The sequence below is a fragment of the Gopherus evgoodei genome, chromosome 2 (genome assembly GCF_007399415.2).
Source record: "Gopherus evgoodei ecotype Sinaloan lineage chromosome 2, rGopEvg1_v1.p, whole genome shotgun sequence".
NCBI lineage: Eukaryota > Metazoa > Chordata > Testudines > Testudinidae > Gopherus > Gopherus evgoodei.
In genome coordinates, this window is record NC_044323.1 from 93,459,713 (window position 1) to 93,483,080 (window position 23,368).

At 41.0% G+C, this 23,368-nt stretch overlaps 1 protein-coding gene across 7 annotated transcripts in view; it reads right to left on the minus strand.

The window, feature by feature from the left end:
- Window positions 1-23,368, minus strand: part of VPS41 (VPS41 subunit of HOPS complex) — a 179,557-nt gene that overhangs the window by 106,831 nt on the left and 49,358 nt on the right. For 5 of the 7 annotated variants that reach the window (XR_003998896.1, XM_030551381.1, XM_030551378.1 and 2 more), the window contains 3 exons: window positions 14,314-14,388; window positions 7,317-7,379; window positions 6,438-6,503 (listed from right to left, as the gene is read on the minus strand). Coding sequence is in view for 5 of the 7 variants with exons in the window: in XM_030551381.1 (XP_030407241.1) it covers window positions 6,438-6,503; window positions 7,317-7,379; window positions 14,314-14,388 (204 nt within the window). In the remaining 2 variants the exon portion in view is untranslated. Of the gene's footprint in view, window positions 1-6,437; window positions 6,504-7,316; window positions 7,380-14,313; window positions 14,389-23,368 lie in introns of those variants that run through there. The other 2 variants (XM_030551379.1, XM_030551382.1) reach the window with 2 other exon arrangements.

A 23,368-nucleotide genomic window follows, 5' to 3' on the forward strand; every position in this document is an offset into this window, starting at 1 on the left:
ACTGCTCAATCCTGACCTGTTAAAAGGCTAATGCCCTCTGGACATCCAACTTATGGCATTTTTACTCATTTTTATGAGTGAGGTTTCAGGAAAAAAAGGTTAATAAGTATATAGGCTGATTTGGATGAAAAGTCAAACACTACTTTAGTGAGAAATGTAGGGTGTGGACACAAACTAACTGTATTTTTATTTTTAAAAAAATGTATTTGCATTTAAAGCTCGATGTTCTGCTGCTCCTGGCCAAAGTAATAGCCACTGGGAATGCCACCTTCTTTGAGACAAGAAAAATGGTACACGTAGATAAAAACTTAAAAAGGGGGGGCCCTATTAAAACCCCAGTACCAAATTTAGATCCCATGATGGTGTGGGGTCTTTTATAGGAAGGAAGAGCCTGTCCAATCCTTTTAAGGATCTAACAGTCATAGGGCTTGAAAAAACAGACCTTCCTTCCATAGGAAGATGAAATGCTGAGAAAGTTGCCAAATAAACTCTCAGAGAACTGGCAGAGTTCTTCTTTCCTTTGCATGAAGCAGGTAAAACAGAATACACTGTATGGGATCCTGTGAAGGAGAGGTACATTTGTATTGCGACCACAGAGAACCTCCTCCATTTTCTAAGTTAAGTGCTCATGCTAGTTAAGAGAACATTCTGAACTTCAAGGAAACAGTATACTGGGGAGTTAGCCACTGAGCAACCAGAAGTCAGTTGTAGGCTGAGAAGGCTGGAATGCAGAGTCTGCTCATGGTGCAGCAAAACTATGTCTAAGACCTAAAGAAGAGTTAAGGATTTTCAAAGGGAGACACTCAAGTGTTTGGCGAACCAATGCCATTGAGGCCAGCCTGGTGCTATAAAGATTAGAATGTGTGATCCTGTCTGTGTTTCCATATAAAATTCTTGCTACCAAGAGAATGGGGGGAAAGCAAATAGAAGTTTCCCCCTCCAGGAGACTAAAAAGACATTTGTCAATGACCTCAGGCTGTTACCTAATCTCAAACTGAAGAGGCAGCCTGCTCTGTTGGGAGGTGAACAGGTCTATTTCTGGCATTCCCCAGAATCTCTGCTGAATGTTCTGCTCAGACGATCTGCCAGACTGTTTTGGACCTCTGGGAAGCAAGCATAATTGCATTCTTAATGCAGAAAGTCCAAAGGTTCAATGCCTCTTGGCAAAGGGTTTTGATTTGTCGCCTCCCTGCTTGTTCAAATGGAACACAGTAGCAGTGGTGTCCATGATTACTCTACATTATAGTACAACTTCTGATGGGGGGAAGAAAAATCTGACAGGCCAAGTGAACAGCTCCAAGTTCTCAAACACTCACATGGAGAAAGATTCTGATCTGACCAGACTCTCTGAGTCTGGAGGTTCCCTAAGTGAGATGGGAGATGAAGCATCTGTGATGTCCTGGAGGGCACAGATGGGGCAAAGGGAACCCCTCTGCTTACACTGGCAGGGTCTAGTCATCATTCCAGCGATGACAAAACACTTACTGGTGTGCAGCAAAGAGTCCTGTGGCACCTTATAAACTAACAGACATATTGGAGCATGGGCTTTCATGGGTGAATACCCACTTCATTACTGGCATGGAAAGTCAACATCTCTGCTGGATTATGAGGGTAGTGATAGAACGACTTCAACCACCTCTGCATAACTTTGAGGTGAGATCTTGCATGTTGAAGCACATATGTACAATCTGCCATGTTGTCTAGAAGTCTCAGGTAATTCCTTGCTGCTGTATGGGGACAAGCCTTCAAGTCCCTGTACAGGTTGACTATCACCCAAAACCTGGCCTCACTGAAATATACTCTCGCTGTGATAGTCGAGAACCGCTCCTTGTTGATCAACAGCCCTAAGATGCACTACAATCACTGCCATGCACTTTGTGAAGACTCGAGGTGCTGACGAGAGGCTGAAGGTGAGGACCATAAACTGCTAATGAACAGCTGCTATAACAAAAACCACCTGCGACTCTGGTGAATAGCCACACAGAAACAGGCATCCTTTAAAGCAGAGGGCAGAGAACCAGTCACTGGGGTCTAAGAATGGGACAACAGATTCTAGTATAACCACACAAAACTATCTTTTTTATGTATTTGTTGGGGGTTTGCAGGTTTAAATTAGGTCTGAGGCTTCCCTTGGACTTTGGAATGAGAAAATAAACTGGAACCGAATCCATTTCCCTGATGTTGAGGAGGTGCTTTCTCTGTGGCCACTAACTGTATCAGAGACAGAACTTCTTGAATTGTAACACTCTCTTGAGAATTATCCCTGAAAAAGGATGTGGGTGGTGAGTGGGTGGTGAGAACAGAGGTAAATTGCAAGATACATGCCAGTTCCACTCACATTTAGAACTCACCACATTTAGAACTCACTTGTTGTAATGCGAGTCCAAGCACTTACGAAGCGGAACAACCTACTCCCAAAGGGAAGGGAAAATCAGAGTGAGCGGTATGCTGGTCTCAACTAAGGAATCAAATAGACTGTTTCAGTGCTACAGACTGTTTGTAGGTAGCAAATGGCAGAGGAGAAGGTGATTGAGTCATATGGCCTAGATAGGTCCAGCAAAGCTATCTATTCTATCCTGCAAGATAAGCTGGACTAGAGTGTATATGCCTGAAGACTTTAACGTTGCTGTAGAATCTTTAAGAGAATGCAGAACCTCATCTGTCTTTGAAAATAATTTTGGGCCTTCAAACGACAAATCCTCCTTTGTCTATTATGTTGTACTTTGGTTAGAATGCCAGATGATTATAGCTAAGGAGAACCTACCTGGAGCTGGCTTAGTTCTGAACCTGGTATCCATCTTCTTGTCTGATTCTGTCAGGGACTTAGCACTCAGACAAGAGAGCCTCTTCTTGTTAGAAGCATTCGACTTCTGCTGCTGCTTGTGCGGTAATGGAGACAGAGAATCATACCTTCTCAACAACACAGAGATGTCACCAAACCTGGCGTATGCTCAGAGCTGGAGTACACTCTGAATCCCTGTGTACCAACAGTTAGGTGCCAAGGATGGGCACCAAGCTGCCTTCATTAGGATGTGTTAATCAAACGTGCCTCCACTTTTTAATCCTAGTCTTAACCCCCTCCTACAGATAGCGCACTTATGTCTCATGTTCTTCTCCAGACACAAACCAGCGGGAGTAAGGATCACTGACAGGCACAGGTTTGTTACATTCAGAACAGAGCTTAAAACCCATGTTCTTAGGCATGTCCCAGATCAAGCTTAAAGCTCAAAAAAAAAAATGAAACAAAAATGTTCCTAAAATGAGTACCACTAATTACAACAATAAAATCTAGAAACATTTTATCTAACGGCAAAATGTGAAAGAGTACAACAAGGACAAATGCTCCAACTATCGACCGCAGGTGGTGAGAAGGAACTGAGGGTGTTCAGGGCAATTCACCTGTTTATGCCCTTAGCTAGCAGCATGGCCAACCACAGGGCACACACTCTGCCTCACTGGGAAAAAGATTATGGGAAAAAGATCTCTGGCTCTGCCACACTGGCTTGCAGACACCTTTAAATAGAAGGGACATGTGCAAACATTCAAAAGGTAAACATCCTTCACTCTTTCTGAAATGACTATATGAATAATCAGGCTTGGCAGAATTAAATTTTTAGGATTTTATCATTTATAATATCAGGCATGTTTGTATTTTTATCTATTTAAATTTTCAAAGCTGTGCAATATTATGGGTTTTAAGCATTTTTTCTATTTTTCTATTTTCAGCTATTTAAATTTTCACAGTTGAGGGAAATGATGAGGGTTCAGTCGATGGGTAGGAGGTCAAACAATTATTTAATGACAGCAGACACTGAGATTCAAAAAGTTAAAACTTTATAACCATTAACATACAAATGGTCAAAATCATATGTCAAAATATAAAAAATACATGGCCTGAAATCAAAATCTAATAGGTTCTCAACCATCATTTTTCTTACTTTGCCTTCCTGTAAATTTCAATTCTCTACGGAAATATTTTCGGTTTGCATGTGTATGGTGAAAACAACATTTATCAACATTTACTGATACAAATCTAATCCTTTCAAGCCTATGTATAATGTAACTAGAAGAGAATGAAAAAAAGTGGGAGTACTCCATGCAAAGTCTTTCTTCAACAGCTGCCTCTCTGCTCAAATGATCAGTAGTGAAAAAGTTAAAGATGTTAGCATATAAACTATTATTAGGTACCAAAGTTAAAATTCTGCAGGGATGGGTGGGGGTATTTCATGATTTTCAAAGCTATTATTTCTATATGCTACTCAACAGATAACACCGCAGTTGGTCATACTGAAATGGTTTTCCTCACATCTGAAAGGCTACATTTGGGGGTTGGGGGTAAAAGAAAGGTTCTGCCGAAACTAATGGGACTACTCTAATAGTGTTGGTAATGCATGCCATCTCTGCTCTAACCCGAACCTGCAATAGATTAAGATCCAATTGTGTAGGGCCTGTATGTTCAGAGCTCATTACAGAGCCGGGTATGATTTTGCAAAGACTGCATTTTTTGTGTTGGGCCACAATCTTAAATTTAATTACAGGGTTTTAAAAATAAATATATATATTAATGGACTAAAATTAAAAATTTCTAGGGCTTTTTTTTATTATTATAAATGTTAAATATAATATGCTAAGATGTCAGTTAAAGTTTTTCTGAAGAGGAAAGTTTTTTCTCAGCAAAAAATTAATAGGAAGAGGGGGAAAATGGGCATGCATTAGGAATCAGTATACCATTTCCCAGAGGGCAGAATAAAAAACAGCCTGTCAAGTAATCAAAGATAACCAAAGAGATGTGTTAAATCCCTGATGTTTTTTTCCGTTCGGCATCAGGTGAATCCAAGTTATTTTACTACCTGACAGAGCTTCCTCATTTCTATGAATTCCCAGTTTCTCTCTCTCCACATCACCATTAGCACCACTCAAACGCTTGGCAACTTGGTTGTTGGGAGAGACATTCAGTGATGTGCATTATCTAAAGCAGTGGTCTCTAAATGGTGGGTTGTGACCCATCAGTGGGTCACATGAAGGTTCTAAATGGTTTGTGGGCCCAGTGTGGACAGGAGGCTTGGGGGAGGAGGGGAGAGGGAAGAAAAGGTTGGAGACCTAGCCCACTCACACACCCACCACGCTGGGCTGGGCCTGGCTCCCCACTCTGGGCTGCAGCACCATTCACTTGAACTTGGCCTGAAGGGACAGCCAGGCCAAACCTGGGTGATGCTATGACCCCTTGCGCCAAGTTGCAATGCCCTGAGTGGGGAACCATGCCCAGCCCTGTGGAACAGGAGCTGCCGTTGCACGCTAAATGCCGAGGGAGCTCATTCTCCAAGCCTTCCACACACCCTGCCTCCGCTCTGCACCAAGCTGGGATTTGGGTTGAAGTGCTAGGGTAGAGGGTGCTGTTTGGGAACCACAAATCTTAAGGCTGGCTTAACCATTCATATCACAGCTATTTTATTTATTTTAAATATGAATAACAGTAATAAATTTTACTGCTGATGGAAAAGAGGTTATTAGCAGCACTAGAATTGCTGCAACATCTGGCAAGGCAGATACAGTTTGATGAATCTAAAACTGTAAATGTTCATTTTTAATTCAAAAGAAAGGGTCACAATAAATGGCTACATGAACGTAACTAATCACCAAGTTGCACTGTTTTAATATTTTTTTCCTAAAATGTACACTGAATGATATAGGGTCAATTCTGGAACATACGGACAATGATGCTGGATGTCAAAATTACATTATTTGGTAGGTGAGGAATGAAACATCTTAGTATTAACTTTAGAAAGACCAAATTGCCTGGAACCAAGGGGTACAAAAAACAGACAAAAAAGTCCATCCTTGACACACAAAGAAGTTTAAAACTAAGGGGCCTAAATTCTCTCTCACAACTGATTACGTACTCCATTAAAGCACAAAAATGAAAACCCAAGACCGACTTAAAGGACAAATGTATTATGACCCAGTTTGGCATACATTGTTTTTATTCATACAGGAAAGGAACAGAGCCAGAAAATAATATATACCACAGAAGATAACACTATGAGCCAAATTCTGTTTTCATGTCAAAGGGTTGGAGGTATGAAGAGAAATTGGCCCATGAAGTCCAATTATTCTCATCAACATTTTGTCAGAACACAAAACTATTTTTATTATTATTAGTCTTAGTCCTTGTTTTTAAATCATTGAAGTGTCCACATTTAAAGAAGAAGTGGTAATCTTTCCCTTTAAGGCTTAACCTTATGTATTTTTGTTTTGTTTTTCTGACAGAATGGATCAAGAGAAGGAAAAAATTGCTCCTCCCTTCTAGGTTTTCAAATTGATACACTTAGTAATTTTTTAAATATATTTATATATATTTATTTTAACAGAGGAATCCATAAATATAAGAGGAAGGGAAGAGAAGATGTAAAGTCATCTATAATATTGAGACAGCTTACCTTTTTTCCTCCTGTTACAAACTGTTTGCAGTGGGATCTTACAAACTGAGGGTGGACAGCAACAATCTTTAAAGGGGGAGAAAAAGTATAATTGCTGAAGTATTTGTTTCTCTGTTAAATTGCGACATTGATGCTGTATCAACTGTCACAGTATGCAACCTTCACCCATTATGGATTGTTACAGCTACACCTCTTTTACTAGGCAGAGAGATGAAAAATGGGTCTTTTTGCATTAAGATGCCATGGAAGCTCCCAACTGGCCAAAACTCAGTATTGTTGGAAAAATGTTATCATGGTTCTCTTCCATAAAACAAAATCTTACACCAAAAGAACTGCCCTCTTTCCCGCCAAGAAAAAGCCACCTGGCTCTTCACACAACCCTGCTATTGCCGTTCTCTGAGGACAGCCAATTTGTCTATGATAAGAGGAGCATAACTGAGGTTTCCCCTTACTACAGAGGGCATCATCATTGGGACACCATCATCCACCACTTGAGCCCAGGATAGATTTAAGATCCTAATCAATTAAAAAATATTGACCTAGCACTTATCACAACCATTAAAATTTATAATCGCAGATCTACACAAAGAGGAATAGGTTAAGACAGGAAACTGAATCCTGACAATTTCCCCCTCACACTTTGTTTTTTGTATTTTAAAAATGACAATACCACCCTAGACTGTACAAAATCTAGATCAGCTTTTCTCCAACTTAACCAGCTCAAAAGCTTTTGGAGTGGGACAGATGACTATTTTCTAGAGATTTAAACAACATTACGGCAAAGAACTAGTTTTTTTTTTTAAGCAAAAGAATCAGTGTGACCCTTATTTTATTAAAAGCACCAATAATGTAATTGTTAAGGATTAAATAAGTACTTACTTTAATAGGACAGTCAAATGTTTCATGAAATTCTTCTCCTGAATACAATCCAAATACCTGCACCTAAAGAGACAGTTAAAATCAAATAATAATAATCAAATAATAATCACTCTGACAAACACTGAGAGGTGAATGAAAATGCTAATGCTTAACATGCTTATTAAAACAATGCAGTACACTTAACAATTCAGAATTATCTGAAACTTCCTTGGATTCCATTAAGGTCTCTTATGAAACTAAACAGTACCAGAGTGCTTCTTTGCAATTAGGTTTTACAAGAACCACAAGAAATAAGAGTTCTTTTTGCTTTAGGCTGATCATTTCCGTTAAAACAGATACTAATTTAATAGATATGAAAAGCATTCACATATTCTTAATAAAACTCAATGGAACATACATTAAAAGCTTTTCTTTTCTGAAAAGCTAAGTGCCTTTAAAAAAAAAGTTAATACAGTTCAGCTTCAGAGATGCTTCTTAGAATCCTTCAAATCTTGAAAAATCTCCTCTGGACTATAAAGCAAAACTAGCATGAAATCTAAGGCCTAGTGTACACGATAGAGTTAGGTTGACATAAGGCAACTTACATCAACCTAACTCTGTAAGCGTCTACACTACAATGTTGCTGCCCACCACACCGACCTAATAACTCCACCTCTGCAAGAGGCATACCACTTAGGTTAATGTAGTTAGGTCAACACCGTGCCTATGTAGATACTGCATTGCTTACATTGACTGCTGCGGCCTTTAACAGCCCGAGCCCTCAGCTCTGTCATCCTGGACAGCCCGGCTCTGGAGGTCATCCTGGGGCAACAGCTCCAATGGTCAATCCTGGGTGGCAGGGCTTTAGTGGACAGCTTGGGCTGTCAGCCCCCACAATGCCCCTCTTAAGTTGGTGTAAGCGCTCCTGGTGAGGACGCACACCACCAGCAGGAGGAGGATAGTGTGAACACGAACAACTGATTTAATTACTATGTTGGCTGTAGGTCAACCAAACTTAAGTCAACTTAATTGTGTAGTGTGGACATGCCCTAAACACCATAATTTTCATGGCCTTTCCTAAAAGCATCCAGCCATACTATGTTTTTTCTCCTTACACTTAGGAATTCCTTCTATGAAAAGGTCCCTCTACTCTTCTAGTGAGTTGAAGTAACTGTTGGCAAATGCTATTTAGTAGTCACCACTGCAGTTGCAACTATATACAATAAATGTTCTCCTTCAATCAGAGCCAAGCACACTACGTACAGCTACGGCAAACAAAACTATATTCATGACAGTAAAGATGTTTAATAGATTTTAAGAACAGAAAAATGTTTTCTTCTCTTTAAAGAATTGATGAGAATGATCGAAGCCATGAATGCAACAGAAATGATTTTTTGCAATGAAGATAGAAGATTTATCTTTCTGTTTTGTTATATCTAAATAATGTCAATAATCATGTGAATGAAAGGTGAAAAATATTCCTGGAGAAATGTGGATAAAGACAACACAAAATGGAATGAATGGAAAAAGAAAACATTATCTTAAATCCTTGTAAGTGGCACTACCCCGGCCTAGCTAGAGAAAGAGGAGAAGGGTGCACGTGTACGTGGGGATACTTATTTCAGCTCTGTAGATCTGGGGGCTAGAAGCTATAACGGATTCTCCTCTCTGCTTCTAGCATGCATCATACACACTTGAGATCCCCAAACATTTCAAGTGGAGGAATGAAGGAGATGTTCAGGACACATATGCCAATGACAGAATGAGTCTTGGAGCTCTCCAGTAAAAATATATTTACCAGTCTGTTCAAGAGATGCTCTTCTGGACCATGGCATTTTCTTACATACTGTTTGGGCTAATTAATTTAGTCCAAATTTATTTAGCTCAGGGTGTGGTTATCTTGTAAACAAGGAGCAAACAACAGTAATATTTAATAATCACTGTGTAAGCAAATGAGCGGCAACAGTATACATACAGACTTGGACAACAAACACTAGTTTTCCAAGACCCACAACCCTCTCAACAGATTTATTCTGCCTATTCAAGGAAATGGACTCAATTCTCTCACTGGCTTTTTCATTTTTGTCTTTTATGACTGTAGTTGCCCCTCAGGAATCTTTCAGAAAAAAGTAACAAGATCTTTAGAATAAAGCTGGACAGCCACCAGTGATGAGCCAAAGAAACTTTAGTTCAGTATGTCTCCAGGAATATCTACTCATGCTACGAGACAACACTAAGAGCTAGAGTTGTGATTCCCCCGCTCCTGTACACACACTCGAGCTAGCTCTCATCAAGACACCATGAATATAAATAAACAGCACAGCTGTGATAGCACAGTCAGCAGCAGCAGAGGCATGGCTGAGTACATACCCACTGATTTCAGAGGAGGTTGTACTTGACACAGCTCAGCCGTGCCTGTTCTCTGCTACCTGTGCTACTATTTATACTTGCACCAGCTCAACGACAGCTAGCAGAGGAGCTTGGGCTGAAGGCAGAACTGGAGACAGAGAGGAAATGAGGCCAGAGCTGGCCTGGGGGTGGAGAAGAGGGCAGAGTGGAGCTGAGGCTAGGGCCGGAGCTGGGATGGGGGCAGAATTGGTTGTGGCTGGGCGCAGAGCAGGACTGAGTGGCGCCCCCGCCTGCCCCCTATGGGGGCTGGCCTGGGCTTTGCTGTGCAACCCCCCAAACATTCCTCCATGCCCCCTAGGGGATATGCCTGACAGTTTGGGGGCCACTGGTAGAGATGAATGGGTGATATTCAAATTGAGATTGACTGTACACCTACAATAATCTTTGGGGATGGAGGTTATTTTGGGGGTGGGGAGGGTATCTTTGGGCAATTGGCATAGCACCTCAGATTCAACAGAACAAAACAAAATAATCAGATGCAGGCAGAGGAAGGGAAGGAGACCAAGGAGAAGGGAGGAAAAATAAGCGGTTAAAACAAGAGAATCTCTTACCCATCTGACAAAACAGCCTGTATATTTCTTTTAAAAAGAACCACACACCACCACGCTTCTTAAATTAATTAAAACCGAATAACTAAAATTAACATCAGCACTAGCTGCTAGAATTATAATTGCTCCAATAAATATGTAGCACTGTGTTGTCCATGCACACAGTGATACGTTTTCAAAATTTATATTCGTTCAAAATTTGGAAGTAAAATGGATCCAGTCAATTAAAGGGAAAATAACCCCACATTATAAAACGTATATTATGTTTACTCAGGGACCCTATAGATAAGTTTATTACTCCTTAATGTCTTTTATTCTACAAAGAGAAAGTGATTCTTTTCAAATTACAAAGCTACATTGGATTTATCTAGTTCTACCTTCTGTCTCCATTCAGTTTATCACATTTTTAGGTAGTCTAAAAAGCATCCCACACTGGGAGACCATTTTGTTTCACAAATCCTCTGTATCTGATTTTATAGACACCCAAGAATCCTGTGGCACCTTATAGACTAACAGACGTTTTGGAGCATGAGCTTTCGTGGGTGAATACCCACTTCCTCAGATGCATGTAATGGAAATATCCAGGGGCAGGTATATATATGCTAGCAAGCAAGCTAGAGATAATGAGGTCAGTTCAATCAGGGAGGATGAGGCCCTGTTCTAGCAGTTGAGGTGTGAAAACCAAGAGAGGAGAAACTGGTTCTGTAATTGGCAAGCCATTCACAGTTAGTCTATAAGGTGCCACAGGATTCTTTGCTGCTTTTACAGATCAAGACTAACACGGCTACCCTCTGATACTATAGACACCCAGTATCTCTATATCTGATTTTACACTCACTTTCTGGGCCTTAAGTATCCCAATACATGGACCCTTATACTTAAATGGGTAAAAATGACTGGACTGACAATCCAGTGCTTCCAGATGTAGTTGTTCAGTTGGTTTATGTGGGGGTTTCAAGTCTGAGACTCTAGCTCTAGAATGCTCACTGATACCAGGTCAAGTGGGCCTGGAAATATTTCATTGCCCTCCCCTGACTTCTATGACTAACTCAGGGCCAGTGACCTTCCTCAGTCACAAAGGCTGGCCCAGTGCCAGGTTGAGGGTGGGAGAAGTAAAGAAGGAAAAATGGTTAAGAAAAATAAAGTGTATAATTTAGAGGAATACAGAAGCGACAGAGCAGCTCATCTCAAAGTCTTCCTTCAGAAAATGAATCATACTCTTCGACTGTGTGCAGATTGACTCATGTCTGGGGAAAATACATTCCTCACCTTATGCAAAGATCTTTACCAGGGACTGCCTATAAGACTATACCTGTTCATTAATTAATAAAGAACACTTGAGGCACTGTAGCTGGTTCAAAATCCACAGAGATTGTTCTTTGTTGCACTTTTATAGCTGAAGCAGATTCAACAGAATCAGATTTTTTGATACATATGTTTATTGACTTTATCATCTGCATATATGTTTTGTACCTACACAATTAGCAGTCAGGAGGAGGTGGCACTCTATAAGTACTTTCTAGCCAGGTCTCCTGTAAAGGTTGGTGCTATGGGAAACTAGCTGAAGCTTGACTGATTCAGGAAAACTAAGATGAATTTCCAGTTCTGCTACAATCTTCCTATGTGTCCTTGGGCAAGTCACTTTATCTCTCTGCGTCTCAGTTCCCCATATGTGAAATAGAGAAAACAATGATAAAAATTATTGTTAATTGTTATTGGGATAGAGCATAGGAGCCCCAAATGGACCAAGCTTCCATTATGACAAGCATTGTACAAACAAGTAACAAAAAGAAACTCCTTGCCTCAAAAAGCTTATTAAGTAAAAGACAAGACAGACATCCCTTTCTCTGTCTTGTCTACTTAGCTATGATCCTGCAAACACTGTAAAATTTTGCACAGTGATAGTAGTCCCATTGAAGTCAATGAAACAACTCAGTGTGTAAAGTTAAGCATGTGTATAAGCCTTTGTAGGATCAGAAACTTGGATAGCAAAGCCTTCTGGGAAGGGACTTTTTTCTGCTACATGTATGAACACCACCTAACTTTGGTTGAGGATTCTAAAAGCTAATGTCATAAAAATAAAATATTAATAGTAGTTGTATTTTCCATACTGCCCCACTGCTGAGGGACAAGAGTAGTGTTAAGTAAAATGGTGAAAAAGAGGCCAAGCAAGTTGCATAGATTGTCTATGGTTTGATTTATTTTTTTCCTGCGCACATTGCATTATTCACCCTATTGTTCTTTGGATTCCTTTACAGATTAATTACTCTTCTGGGAACAAGCTCAAAAACCTTTGACTTCTGAAGCTTCCTAACCTTGGAAGTCTCCAGATGGACATCTCCCTGCTCAATGTGGAGAGATATAATGTTCCTGGTCTTCAAAAAGAAAAAAGTGTTCAATATAGCACGCATACTTCAACACTTAACTAGAAATGTGCCCGAATCAGAACTGGATTGTGAGACAGAGGCTTATACTGTCTTTTATGTGTTGCATAATTGTATCTGCCAATGAGCATTTGGAGTCACAGGAACAAAAGCCTGACCTAGATTCCTGGTTAAAACATAATTCATTTTCCAAAGTAATAAACATTTTCTAAATAAAGCCATGTCTTACAATGCACATTAGAAAATAATTATTTACCGAATATTCAGACTACAGTATGTGCATTTCTGAAGATTCTTAAAATTTAATTTACAATTATTGAAATTAATTTAGTGAACCACATTTGTATGATTTAAGGCCGCATTATGTTATATTCTTATTTCAACTCTAATCCACAGACGCATCACAGGAGTAATTACAATGGTGCATTATTTTTTCTTTCCAAAAACATTTAAACCCAACAATACTAGCACAACATATATGATTACCTTTAAACAATTACTGACCCTTCTATTATCTTGCTTAGATTACATCACCCTTGCTGAGTTTCTCACAGGCTGCAAAATTCCACAACCCTTTTTGACAGGCACTAGTATCCCAATTACTGGGTCAAGATACTAACATCAAGATATCTTTGGGAAACACTAGGCTTGCATATATAAACTGGCTCCATGCATGAGAAGCAAAACTCATTTTTTTAAAGTAAATAGAAATTAAATGGGTTTGTTTCCTCTTTTTCCTATCACAAGAGCCAACATTAGTTTTAATTTACTGATCCTTAATGGATCAGCAGATTAGGATCACCAAACCCTGTCAAACTAGATTAGGGAAAACCAAGTTATACTCAGTAAGTGAGATAGATATTAAGAACTGATTTTTAATGCACTGTGTCTACTAGCAGTATTATTTTCAAGAAGTTTAAATACACCATGTGCATTAGAATTTTTTCACTGCAAACCAACATTAGAAGAGACGGCCACTGACTTAAAAAAAAAAAAAAAAGACATTCCTATAAGTGGAAAATCAATCACTAAAACCACTAAATGTCACAGCTCAACATTCCAGGGAAGCAATGATAATTGTTAGTTATATACTGTACGAATGAATGATATATGTCCACAGTCTAGGAAGTAGGTGCCAGTTTTTTAGGACAGTACATATATTGATTTTGCATTTATTTAATGTGGCCATTGTAAGACACTTTATTCTTCTGATAAACTATGATTGCTTATCAAAAGATTCTATAATTCAAGAGAAACATTCATAACGTGTGAAAATGAAAACTAGCAGCCCACAGAAATCATGCCACAAAATCCAATTTTGTGGATTTATAGCAGAAAGGCATTAAACTACTGTCTTGCAGGAGCAGCAGACTAGTCACTGAAGTATAACTGGCACAGCAGTAATGATTAAGGTGACATGTCCTCCTGCAACAGCTGTTAATCAGCTTAATACCGGTTACATTATTGACATTCTTGTGATTACTTTTCCTAAGGCACATTTGTGCAAAATATATTTGACTTTAATTATGAGTATTCATAGGTGAGTCCAGTTCCTGAAATGGAAGATCAAATTACTTCTAACACGGGTATTTACTGCATAGATATCATGTGGACCCAAAGTTTAGTATACAAACACTGCCTGGTGCCTCTTTAAATATGTAGGTGGTTTAGCTGTACCTTGCCATCTTCTGAGCATATGCCCATATGTTCTCCACTTTCATCCAGGCTGATCTGATTTATCTTCACTGGGCTCTATAACAATAACATGTAAACTTTAAGAAAAAGTTGCATCAATGTTCAAATACCTTGCTTCCCCCCACCCCCCAAGCATTTAAGCAATAAAAATCTCTCTAGTGTTTTAGTTACATGAGTTCAAGAAACAAAAAAAAGTCTTTCTATACCAGCGCTAAAACACATCTTTGTTTCTAGTCTTGTGCCTAATCCAGAAACTTGACATTTTTCCTTATTACCTACTGCAGGGACTTGGAGATGTATGTAAAATGCCATACCTGTACAACATACTCATTATGAGTCTCTCTTGGCATTGAGCAAATTTTTAAGAACACTTGAAGAATGTTACATCATAAGACTTCTCAGTTGTTCCAGTTTGGTCCATGGTGGTAACAGCAATAATTTTCTCCCTATAAATCTCTGTTCTTTTCAGTTCTACCTTTCACACTATCTTCAAATACACAGCACCACTTTGTATGTAATTTAACAGAAGCATCTGTCCTGCCCTTCCCTTCAGGAGTATTTGTTACATTATTTGAGTACAAATGTTTAACATCATACATATGCACCAGAGTATTTCAATCCAACAAGTAAAAGCACATCTGACTATACTCAAGTATGTAAAACTTTATTGTGCACTATGCCAATCACAATCCCATGTACTGCCTAAGTAACAAATAAAAAAAAAGTCTCATTTCTTCTCTTGTCACTTGAGGATCTTCACCTACCATTTTCAAGATCCCTTAGACGTTTTAAAAGACTCTGCAAAATTGTCATGAAAATTTAAAATAGCCCAAACACAAAATACACTCACTGAAACACTTACTATAATACTGAAATTGATATAAAAATGAACTGTATATTGTACTCACTTGTGGGGGGGAAAAAAAACACCCTACCTCTTAGCAGTGTCTACACTAGATAAGGGAACCATCTGTAATTGCACTACCAGGATAGCAGTAATATAGTGTGTCTAATGCCAGTCATGCTATTTCAGATACAGTGTTGTTGTGTGTCCACACTTGCTGTTATAATTATACTGTCTTGTATCACAGTTCCTGGCTCAGCAGTCTAGAGGAGATATCTTAAGGCCTTCTGGGAGCCTTTGGGAAGTTTAAAGGAATTAGGAGGAAAAGGAATCGAACTCTGGGATATTCAGTTCACTGCCCCATCCCCAATTCTCCATTATTACCTTGGAAAGCACCTGTACACAGTATTTCTGGTTAGGTCAGCATTTCCATTGTAGGCTGCTCTAAGTAACCGCCTCAGATTCAATTACTTATCTATTCAGCTATGCACAGGTAGCTGCAAGCCTCTCTGCCTTCTCACTCCTGTGTGCATAGAAGACATGATGACCTTTGGTTTCATATATGTTCTGCAAAATACTACAGGCAAGTATCACAATTGCTACATTAATCACTAACATGGTCATTCAAGGAGAGTCATCTCCACTGTCAGCTCTGTCTCCCAGAAATTTCATCACTATTCTGTATGTGCTGAGTATAGAGTTGAATCAGTATCTCTCCAGATTTATGTAATCTGGGAATGGTTTCATTAAGCGATATGCAATGATTCACAATGGAGATAAACACACCATTAATGTCAATGTTGTCAGGTGAGATCAGAGTCCCTTACTGCCTCTGTTTTCAAAAACTCTCACATTATACCTTTTGCTTGCCTACCTCATGTACATGTCCACCAGCCATTTTGACCTGTGAAGGCCCACATCACCCATCTTTGAGGGGCACTCATATCTATTAATATACAACTGAGCTAGGGATGGGAGGGGATACAGAATGGACAGATGGGTTCCATCAACAGCTTCAGCTAAGTTCAAGAATCCCAACTGTTTCAAAACCCTGAATGATCTCTGGCACGCTGGCCACCTTGAGCACATTCTCCTGCAGCACACTATATATTGCCATACAAACTTCCACCATGTCACTCCCCATGGGCTTCCTAAACCCAAACTGGTGCTCAAATCAATGAGCAACTATTCCAGGGAGCCAACCACCACTGGGCAAACTGCCACTCTTTTCCACAGGAAGCTGGGCTCCCAGTCTGGTAGATTGGCACAGGAATGATGGGGCTATCTCAGCACACAAAAGTCTCCTTTATCTTATATTATGCAGCCACTACCACTCATTGCAGGTCTCGATAACAACTTGGTCCCACCAGTGTTGTTGTGGTCCAGGCCCTAGCAGTACTCCTGCTGGTGAAAGTTATCCTCAAATATCACACATAGCTGATAGTCCCAGGTGTGGGAAGTGCAGAACCACTGCAGCAATCCTGTCAACTGCTGGCCTTGATCTCTCGCATCTTCACCAGTAAAGTAGGAACATCATCTCCATTCTTAACTCAGCCATGAGATTGCTTTTCTAAACTTCTCTTGCTCAGCTAGCAGCGAGAGTGGTCATCTTTTCTTCTGTTTAAAGACAAGGCCTAAGAAATGCCACTTCAGGCCTCCTCCATGTTCTGTGCTACTCAGAAACATGTCTGGCTTGTTGGAATTAGGTATTGAAGATTCAGTCCAGTGTGTTATGAAAGGGGCACATTTTCTGTTCTGAACTGGATCTACTGTTGTTATTGTCACAGCTTTCTTACAAAGGACCTTCAAGCCCCTTATCTCTTTGATGCTAGAATACCACATTGGCCATTGTCAGGCACATGGTCCTAGACTAAATTGTAATGAATGAATTCAGCTGTCCCAATATCTCTTCATCTTTATACATTGCCAAGTGTGCCCGCATGTCAGCCTCATGACAGCTGCCAACACATGGCCTACTCTTGGACATGCCACCAAACAGATTCAGAGGCATCTGACTATGTGAAAACAGCACATGACTGAGCCCCACAGTGTGCACAGCTCTATTTGTACAGGTACGTATCCTCCCTCTGCAGTGGAGTCCAGAAAACATTCCAGATACGTTACATAAGCAGTGACAAGTGCATTGTGGTAAGGAAACAATTCTCTGCATAGCTACGGAATCAGCAATTTCCACCCACATGAGCATGGCACTGGCAGAATATGGTACAGTGGAGTATCACATGATAATTAGCTTTGCTCAAAGCATACTGGTAGCTAAAAGACTTGTGACACATTTGGGTGGATGCGAGGCATGCTTTCAAGGGCACGCTTAGAGGGCACCAAATAGATGGTGAGCAAGCCAAATATCTTTAACATAAGGGCCTGGTGTGAATAGAAGTTTGCAAGCTAACTTTGCAGCATTTAGATTTTTCTCTCACTCAGCAATGTTCTCCACATCTTCACATTTTTACACTGGGCTTTGGAGCCATTAACATATTAATATAAAAGTGAGGTTATGGTTAAAGATGTTATTGTGTAAAACCAGAATCTAATCACTCAACTTGCCTGCTCTGTGTGTGTGTGTCTTATGATCAGTTTGCTTTCATGACAAAAAAGTTATTGTTATTTGCACTACAGAGAGACTACAGCTATAGAAGATCAAAGTGGATGTAATCAAAATCAGATATACTTGCTGCTTGTCAACCAAACTGGTAGCTAAGTTTCAACTGCAAAGACATTATAACTGGTGATGATGCACAAAGCAGAAAGAATGTGGACTGATTTTTTAAAAAGCTCAAGTTAAATTTGTGGTGTCGGCCAATGGAAAATTCTCCTTACTTGAAATCTCAACAACTGTAACCTGGAGGTCAATAAGCGGTGATAAACACGGAACCTCAAAACGTTGTATTCTTTTTAAATAGTCACATTTGACTATTAAACAAACTTCTTAAAATAAAGAATTACCCATAAGTTAAAAAAAAAAAAAGATATCCTACACAAGAAACTTGAGAGTCCAGAACCAAATAATAATCAAGGCTGCAATTGCCAAAGCTATGTTCCACCTGTCAACCATCCAAAACTTACATAGAGTTACCTAGCACTTCAATTCAGACTAGATAGCAAAAGGCTACATATGTTATCTAAACTGATGCACTTCTAAAAGTGACTCCAACTCATCTTTTTTTAAAATCAGAAGCCTTATAAACTGTATTAGTGTATCAACCAACCATGGCTCAGTTTGCATTTAGCCATATTCATATTCTGTCAGTTTGTAGAGAACGTTGGTTTTTCAGCAAACAAGAAACGCACAAAGTCATTGTACATTCCCCCCAGCCCCCCGCGCTTAGTCCTAAGTTTCTTCATTACATTTTATAGTGGAGTAAAAAAAGTCACATATGTAAAAGACCAGGAAATAAAATAAAAACACTATATGCACATGTCTTTATTTACTCAACCATCACCACACAGGTATAGCTGCCTTCCTTTATTTGTTTAAGCTTGATATCAACTGGTGCATGCAGCAGTTTTATTGGTCTGGCATTAATGACAGGTTTTTAAAGTAGAAAGGGAACAAACTCCCTATACAGAATCTGTCACCTTTACTCAACATAAAGGTTAAAGAGGAGGAGCTAGTCAATGGTAGGAAATATACATTTATTCATTAGCTTATTAAAATGTGAAAAAAAGATTGCACTACCCAGTGGGATCTGCAGTAATTTTTTTAAGTGGATGGATATCAAAGGAGAAGAAAATTAAACGAGTAATTTATGAGCTGCTTTTTATTTTTATAAATCCAAACATTATAAGGAATGGAAGCAAGGTTCAAATCAAAAAATCAGTAATACCAGTATTATTCAGTGAATAGTTATGGTGATGCTCGGGCCCTACACCGCAAACATACTGGGCACAATGTTTTGAAGTATGACAGATAAGTGTTTGCAGAATCAGGTCCTTAGGTTCTAAACCCTTTGGTACAGGAACCATGATTTGTTTGTTTGTGAAACTTATGGTACTATATAAATGATGTTAAACCAAATATTTAAAAACATGGAACAAAAGCAGTGTGCTTTAACTCTGGCAGGAAGAAGGATCCACTCCAGTTATGAAGGACTCAACTGAAATGATTAACCTCAGAACAAAATCAGAATCTCAAAGAAAGTGTGCTAGTTGCCGTGCAGGAAGGGGAAGTGTCTTTAGCTGAATTTCCATTAGCTACAGTTTTCTTTCTGATGGAGACATGTTTGGAATGCTAGACAATGTAAGTAAGTTTGACTGTTCAAAATCAATAATGCCAAGCTGACACTATGGAACAAAAAAAATGTTACCTCAATGGGAAAAAAAAAATGTTTAGGGGAAGGAAAAAAGACCAGTGAGCATCTTCTATATAATACAGGCTTTTGCAAAATCCTGAATTTGAAGGAAAGGAAGTCAAGTAACTGCCAACAAATGCTCCTCATGTGATAATCAATTACCTAACGTAAAATGCCTGAAATAAACACACTTAGTATGGATTATGTCAGCTCTTCAATTAGGAATAAATTCATGGCCATTCAGAAAGCCTCTTTTAATTGTGTTCTTTGTGGCAACTCCTTCTCCCTTGACACTCATCATCATCCCACCTTATACTATCAGTCCCCCAATGGTGAACCTGAGAAATCAATCTGCTAATGTATAATTTGTAAAGCTCCTCTGACTAACAAATGGATAATTGATTCTTTCACAAATGCTGCATCCCCATGGATATGAAATGGAATGAATAAAAAACATAAGACTGGCTTTCACTTGAATTCTGTGAGACATGCAATATTTACAAGCGAGAACCTAAATGTTTTAATAGTTGTCTGTGACTTCATGCATTTTAGCCACGGGTAGTGAGCAAGCAATACACACATTATGGGTGTGAAAAGCAATTTAGGGTTCGATCACACTTATGGAAAAGGAAAATGAGCTTTAAGAAGCCCTCACTGATAATATACCAGAGATAAGAAGCATTTCCATTCAGTCTTTAAAAAGACTTTTCTTAAACCATTCATAGCTTAACAAAGACACAACCTAACCCAAGGTTCAGTACCATATAAACACTTCCAAAAAAAAAGTATTCATAGTTCTTTCTGCAATGCAAGATGATCATCATTTCTGGGTTCAGGCATCAACTGCGGTGCTAACACAAGACTATTACACAGGCAAGAAAAAAAACAAACCCAAAACTGTCAGTTCCTGTATCCACAGCCAACCCTCAACTACTTGCTGAGATTTAATCTTCAAAAACAAAATCCATGTGTCTCCTTCTGGTGCTTTTGATTATTTTAATAGTTTATATCTGTGCCCATCACCATGGCATTAGGATGCATTGTAATACCAAATATGCATACATTTCCTGCAATTTACAGAAATCCTAATTCTCAGCCTGGTAACAGCCAGCCCACTTTCACACTGTAAGCTCTTTGGGATAGCAACCATTATTGGAAACTATTACAACACATAGTCAAACTTGGTTGAGGCCTGTAGGCACTAGCACAATGTAAAGGATTAATGAGGAACCCCTCCCTCCCCCCCACCCCAAAATGCCTCTGTAGTTATGATGCCATCAAGCAAAGCCCTGTCCAGAAATACAAACCTTGTGCACTGTGCAGGATGAAAAAGCTAGCTCTGGCAGGGCATTTCATGGAACTGCCTTGGTTTCCCCATTCATAAAGGAGACTGATATGCACTTCAACTAGTGTGTTGTAAAGATTAGTTAGTTCATGCCTTTAAGCAGCTTAAACATAAATATGGCTGCATAAGTTCTTTCTACTGGTGAGTCTTGACAAAACTACATAACCTCAATGGGGAGTGACAGAAGGAATCTCATTAAATCTACCTTGTCAGAAAGCTCTCTCCTTTTGGGTGCCTTTCCAGGTTGTGAAGTGATGGTGGAGGAGAAAAGGGAGAAAACCTGGACGACTCTCTCACCATTCCAAGAAATAGACCAACCATCTCATGTGTTAAAGTGAGAAAAGACGGTTACTCACCTTTGTAACTGTTGTTCTTCGAGATGTGTTGCTCATATCCATTCCAGTTAGGTGTGCACGCCGCGCGTGCACGTCTGCCGGAAACTTTTTACCCTAGCAACTCCAGTGGGCCGGCAGGTCGCCCCCTAGAGTGGCACCAGTATGGCACCAGATATATACCCCTGCTGGCCCGCCTGCTCCTCAGTTCCTTCTTGCCGGCTACTCCGACAGTGGGGAAGGAGGGCGGGTGTGGAATGGATATGAGCAACACATCTCGAAGAACAACAGTTACAAAGGTGAGTAACCGTCTTTTCTTCTTCGAGTGCTTGCTCATATCCATTCCAGTTAGGTGATTCCCAAGCCTTACCTAGGCGGTGGGGTCGGAGTGAGAGGTCGCGGCCTGGAGCACTGCAGATCCAAAAGCAGCAGCATCTCTGGACTGCTGGACCAGGGCATAATGCGAAGCAAATGTATGAACAGATGACCAGGTCGCTGCCCTACAGATTTCTTGAATGGGCACTCGGGCGAGGAAGGACAGCGAGGATGCCTGTGCTCTGGTAGAGTGAGCAGTTACACGGCCCGACGGAAGTTGGGCCAAGTCGTAGCAGGTCCTGATGCAGGACGTTACCCATGACGATAACCTCTGAGAGGAGATTGGCAGCCCCTTGACCCTGTCCGCTACTGCCACGAATAACTGAGGGGACCTGCGGAAGGGTTTTGTCCTGTCCATGTAAAAGGCTAGCGCCTGTCGGACATCTAGCGAGTGAAGCTGCTGCTCCCTGTGGGACGAATGGGGCTTAGGGAAGAAAACTTGGAGGAAAATCTCTTGGTTGACATGGAAAGCTGAGACCACCTTAGGAAGGAAAGCAGGGTGCAGCCTCAGCTGTACCTTATCCTTGTGGAAGACCGTATACGGTGGGTCCACCGTGAGGGCCCTCAGCTCTGACACCCTTCTAGCTGAGGTAATGGCCACAAGGAAGGCGGTTTTCCATGAGAGGTAAAGCAGGGAGCAGGTAGTTAATGGCTTGAAAGGAGGGGCCATGAGCCAGGACAGGACCAGGTTGAGGTCCCATGAGGGGGCCGGAGGGCGAATTTGGGGATAGAGCCTCTCCAGCCCCTTCAGGAATCTCGCCACCATGGGGTGAGAGAAAACAGAACAGCCGTCCACGTCAGGATGAAAAGCGGAGATGGTAGCGAGGTGAACTCGTAGGGACGACAATGACAGCCCCTGGGTCTTAAGGGACCAGACGTAGTCCAGAAGAGTGGTGACGGGAACCTCCATAGGACGAAGAGCTTTCTCTGCACACCAGCAGGAGAAGCGCTTCCACTTGGCTGTATAAGTCGCTCTGGTGGAAGGCTTTCTGCTGCCCAAGAGAACCTCGCGGACTGGGGTGGAGCACCGCAACTCAGAGTCAGTCAACCATGGAGGAGCCACGCCGTGAGGTGGAGCGACGGAAGGTCCGGGTGATGGAGCCTGCCGTGGTCCTGCATGATGAGATCCCGATGAAGAGGTAGGGTAACAGGGTTGGTCACTAAGAGGTCCAACAACACGGGGTACCAGTGCTGTCTGGCCCATGCTGGAGCAATGAGAATCAATTGGGCTTTGTCCCTGCGCACCTTGATTAGAACTCTGTGAATCAGGGGAATGGGCGGGAAAGCATAATGGAGGTGTGTTGTCCAAGGGATCAGGAATGCATCCGCGAGAGACCCGGGCTCCCAACCCTGGAAGGAGCAGAATGTTCGACACTTCCTGTTCACCCGAGATGCGAAGAGGTCTATCCGGGGACGACCCCACCTCTGGAAGTGAGAGAGGGCGACGTCCGGACGGAGGGACCACTCGTGTGAGAGGAAGGATCTGCTTAGCCGATCCGCGAGGGTATTCCGCACTCCGGGAAGGTAGGAGGCGGACAGGTGAATAGAATGGGCTATGCAGAACTCCCAGAGACGTATCGCCTCCAGACAGAGGGGAGAGGACCTGGTGCCGCCCTGCTTGTTGATGTAGAACATGGTCGTCGTGTTGTCGGTGAACACCGCAACACAACGACCGTGGAGGAGATGGATAAATGCTTGACAAGCAAGGCGGACCGCTCTCAACTCCCGTACGTTGATGTGGAGGTTGATCTCTTGCGGGGTCCACAAGCCCTGAGTTCTCTGAGTGCCGCAGTGAGCTCCCCGGCCCAGGTTGGAAGCGTCTGTGGTTAGG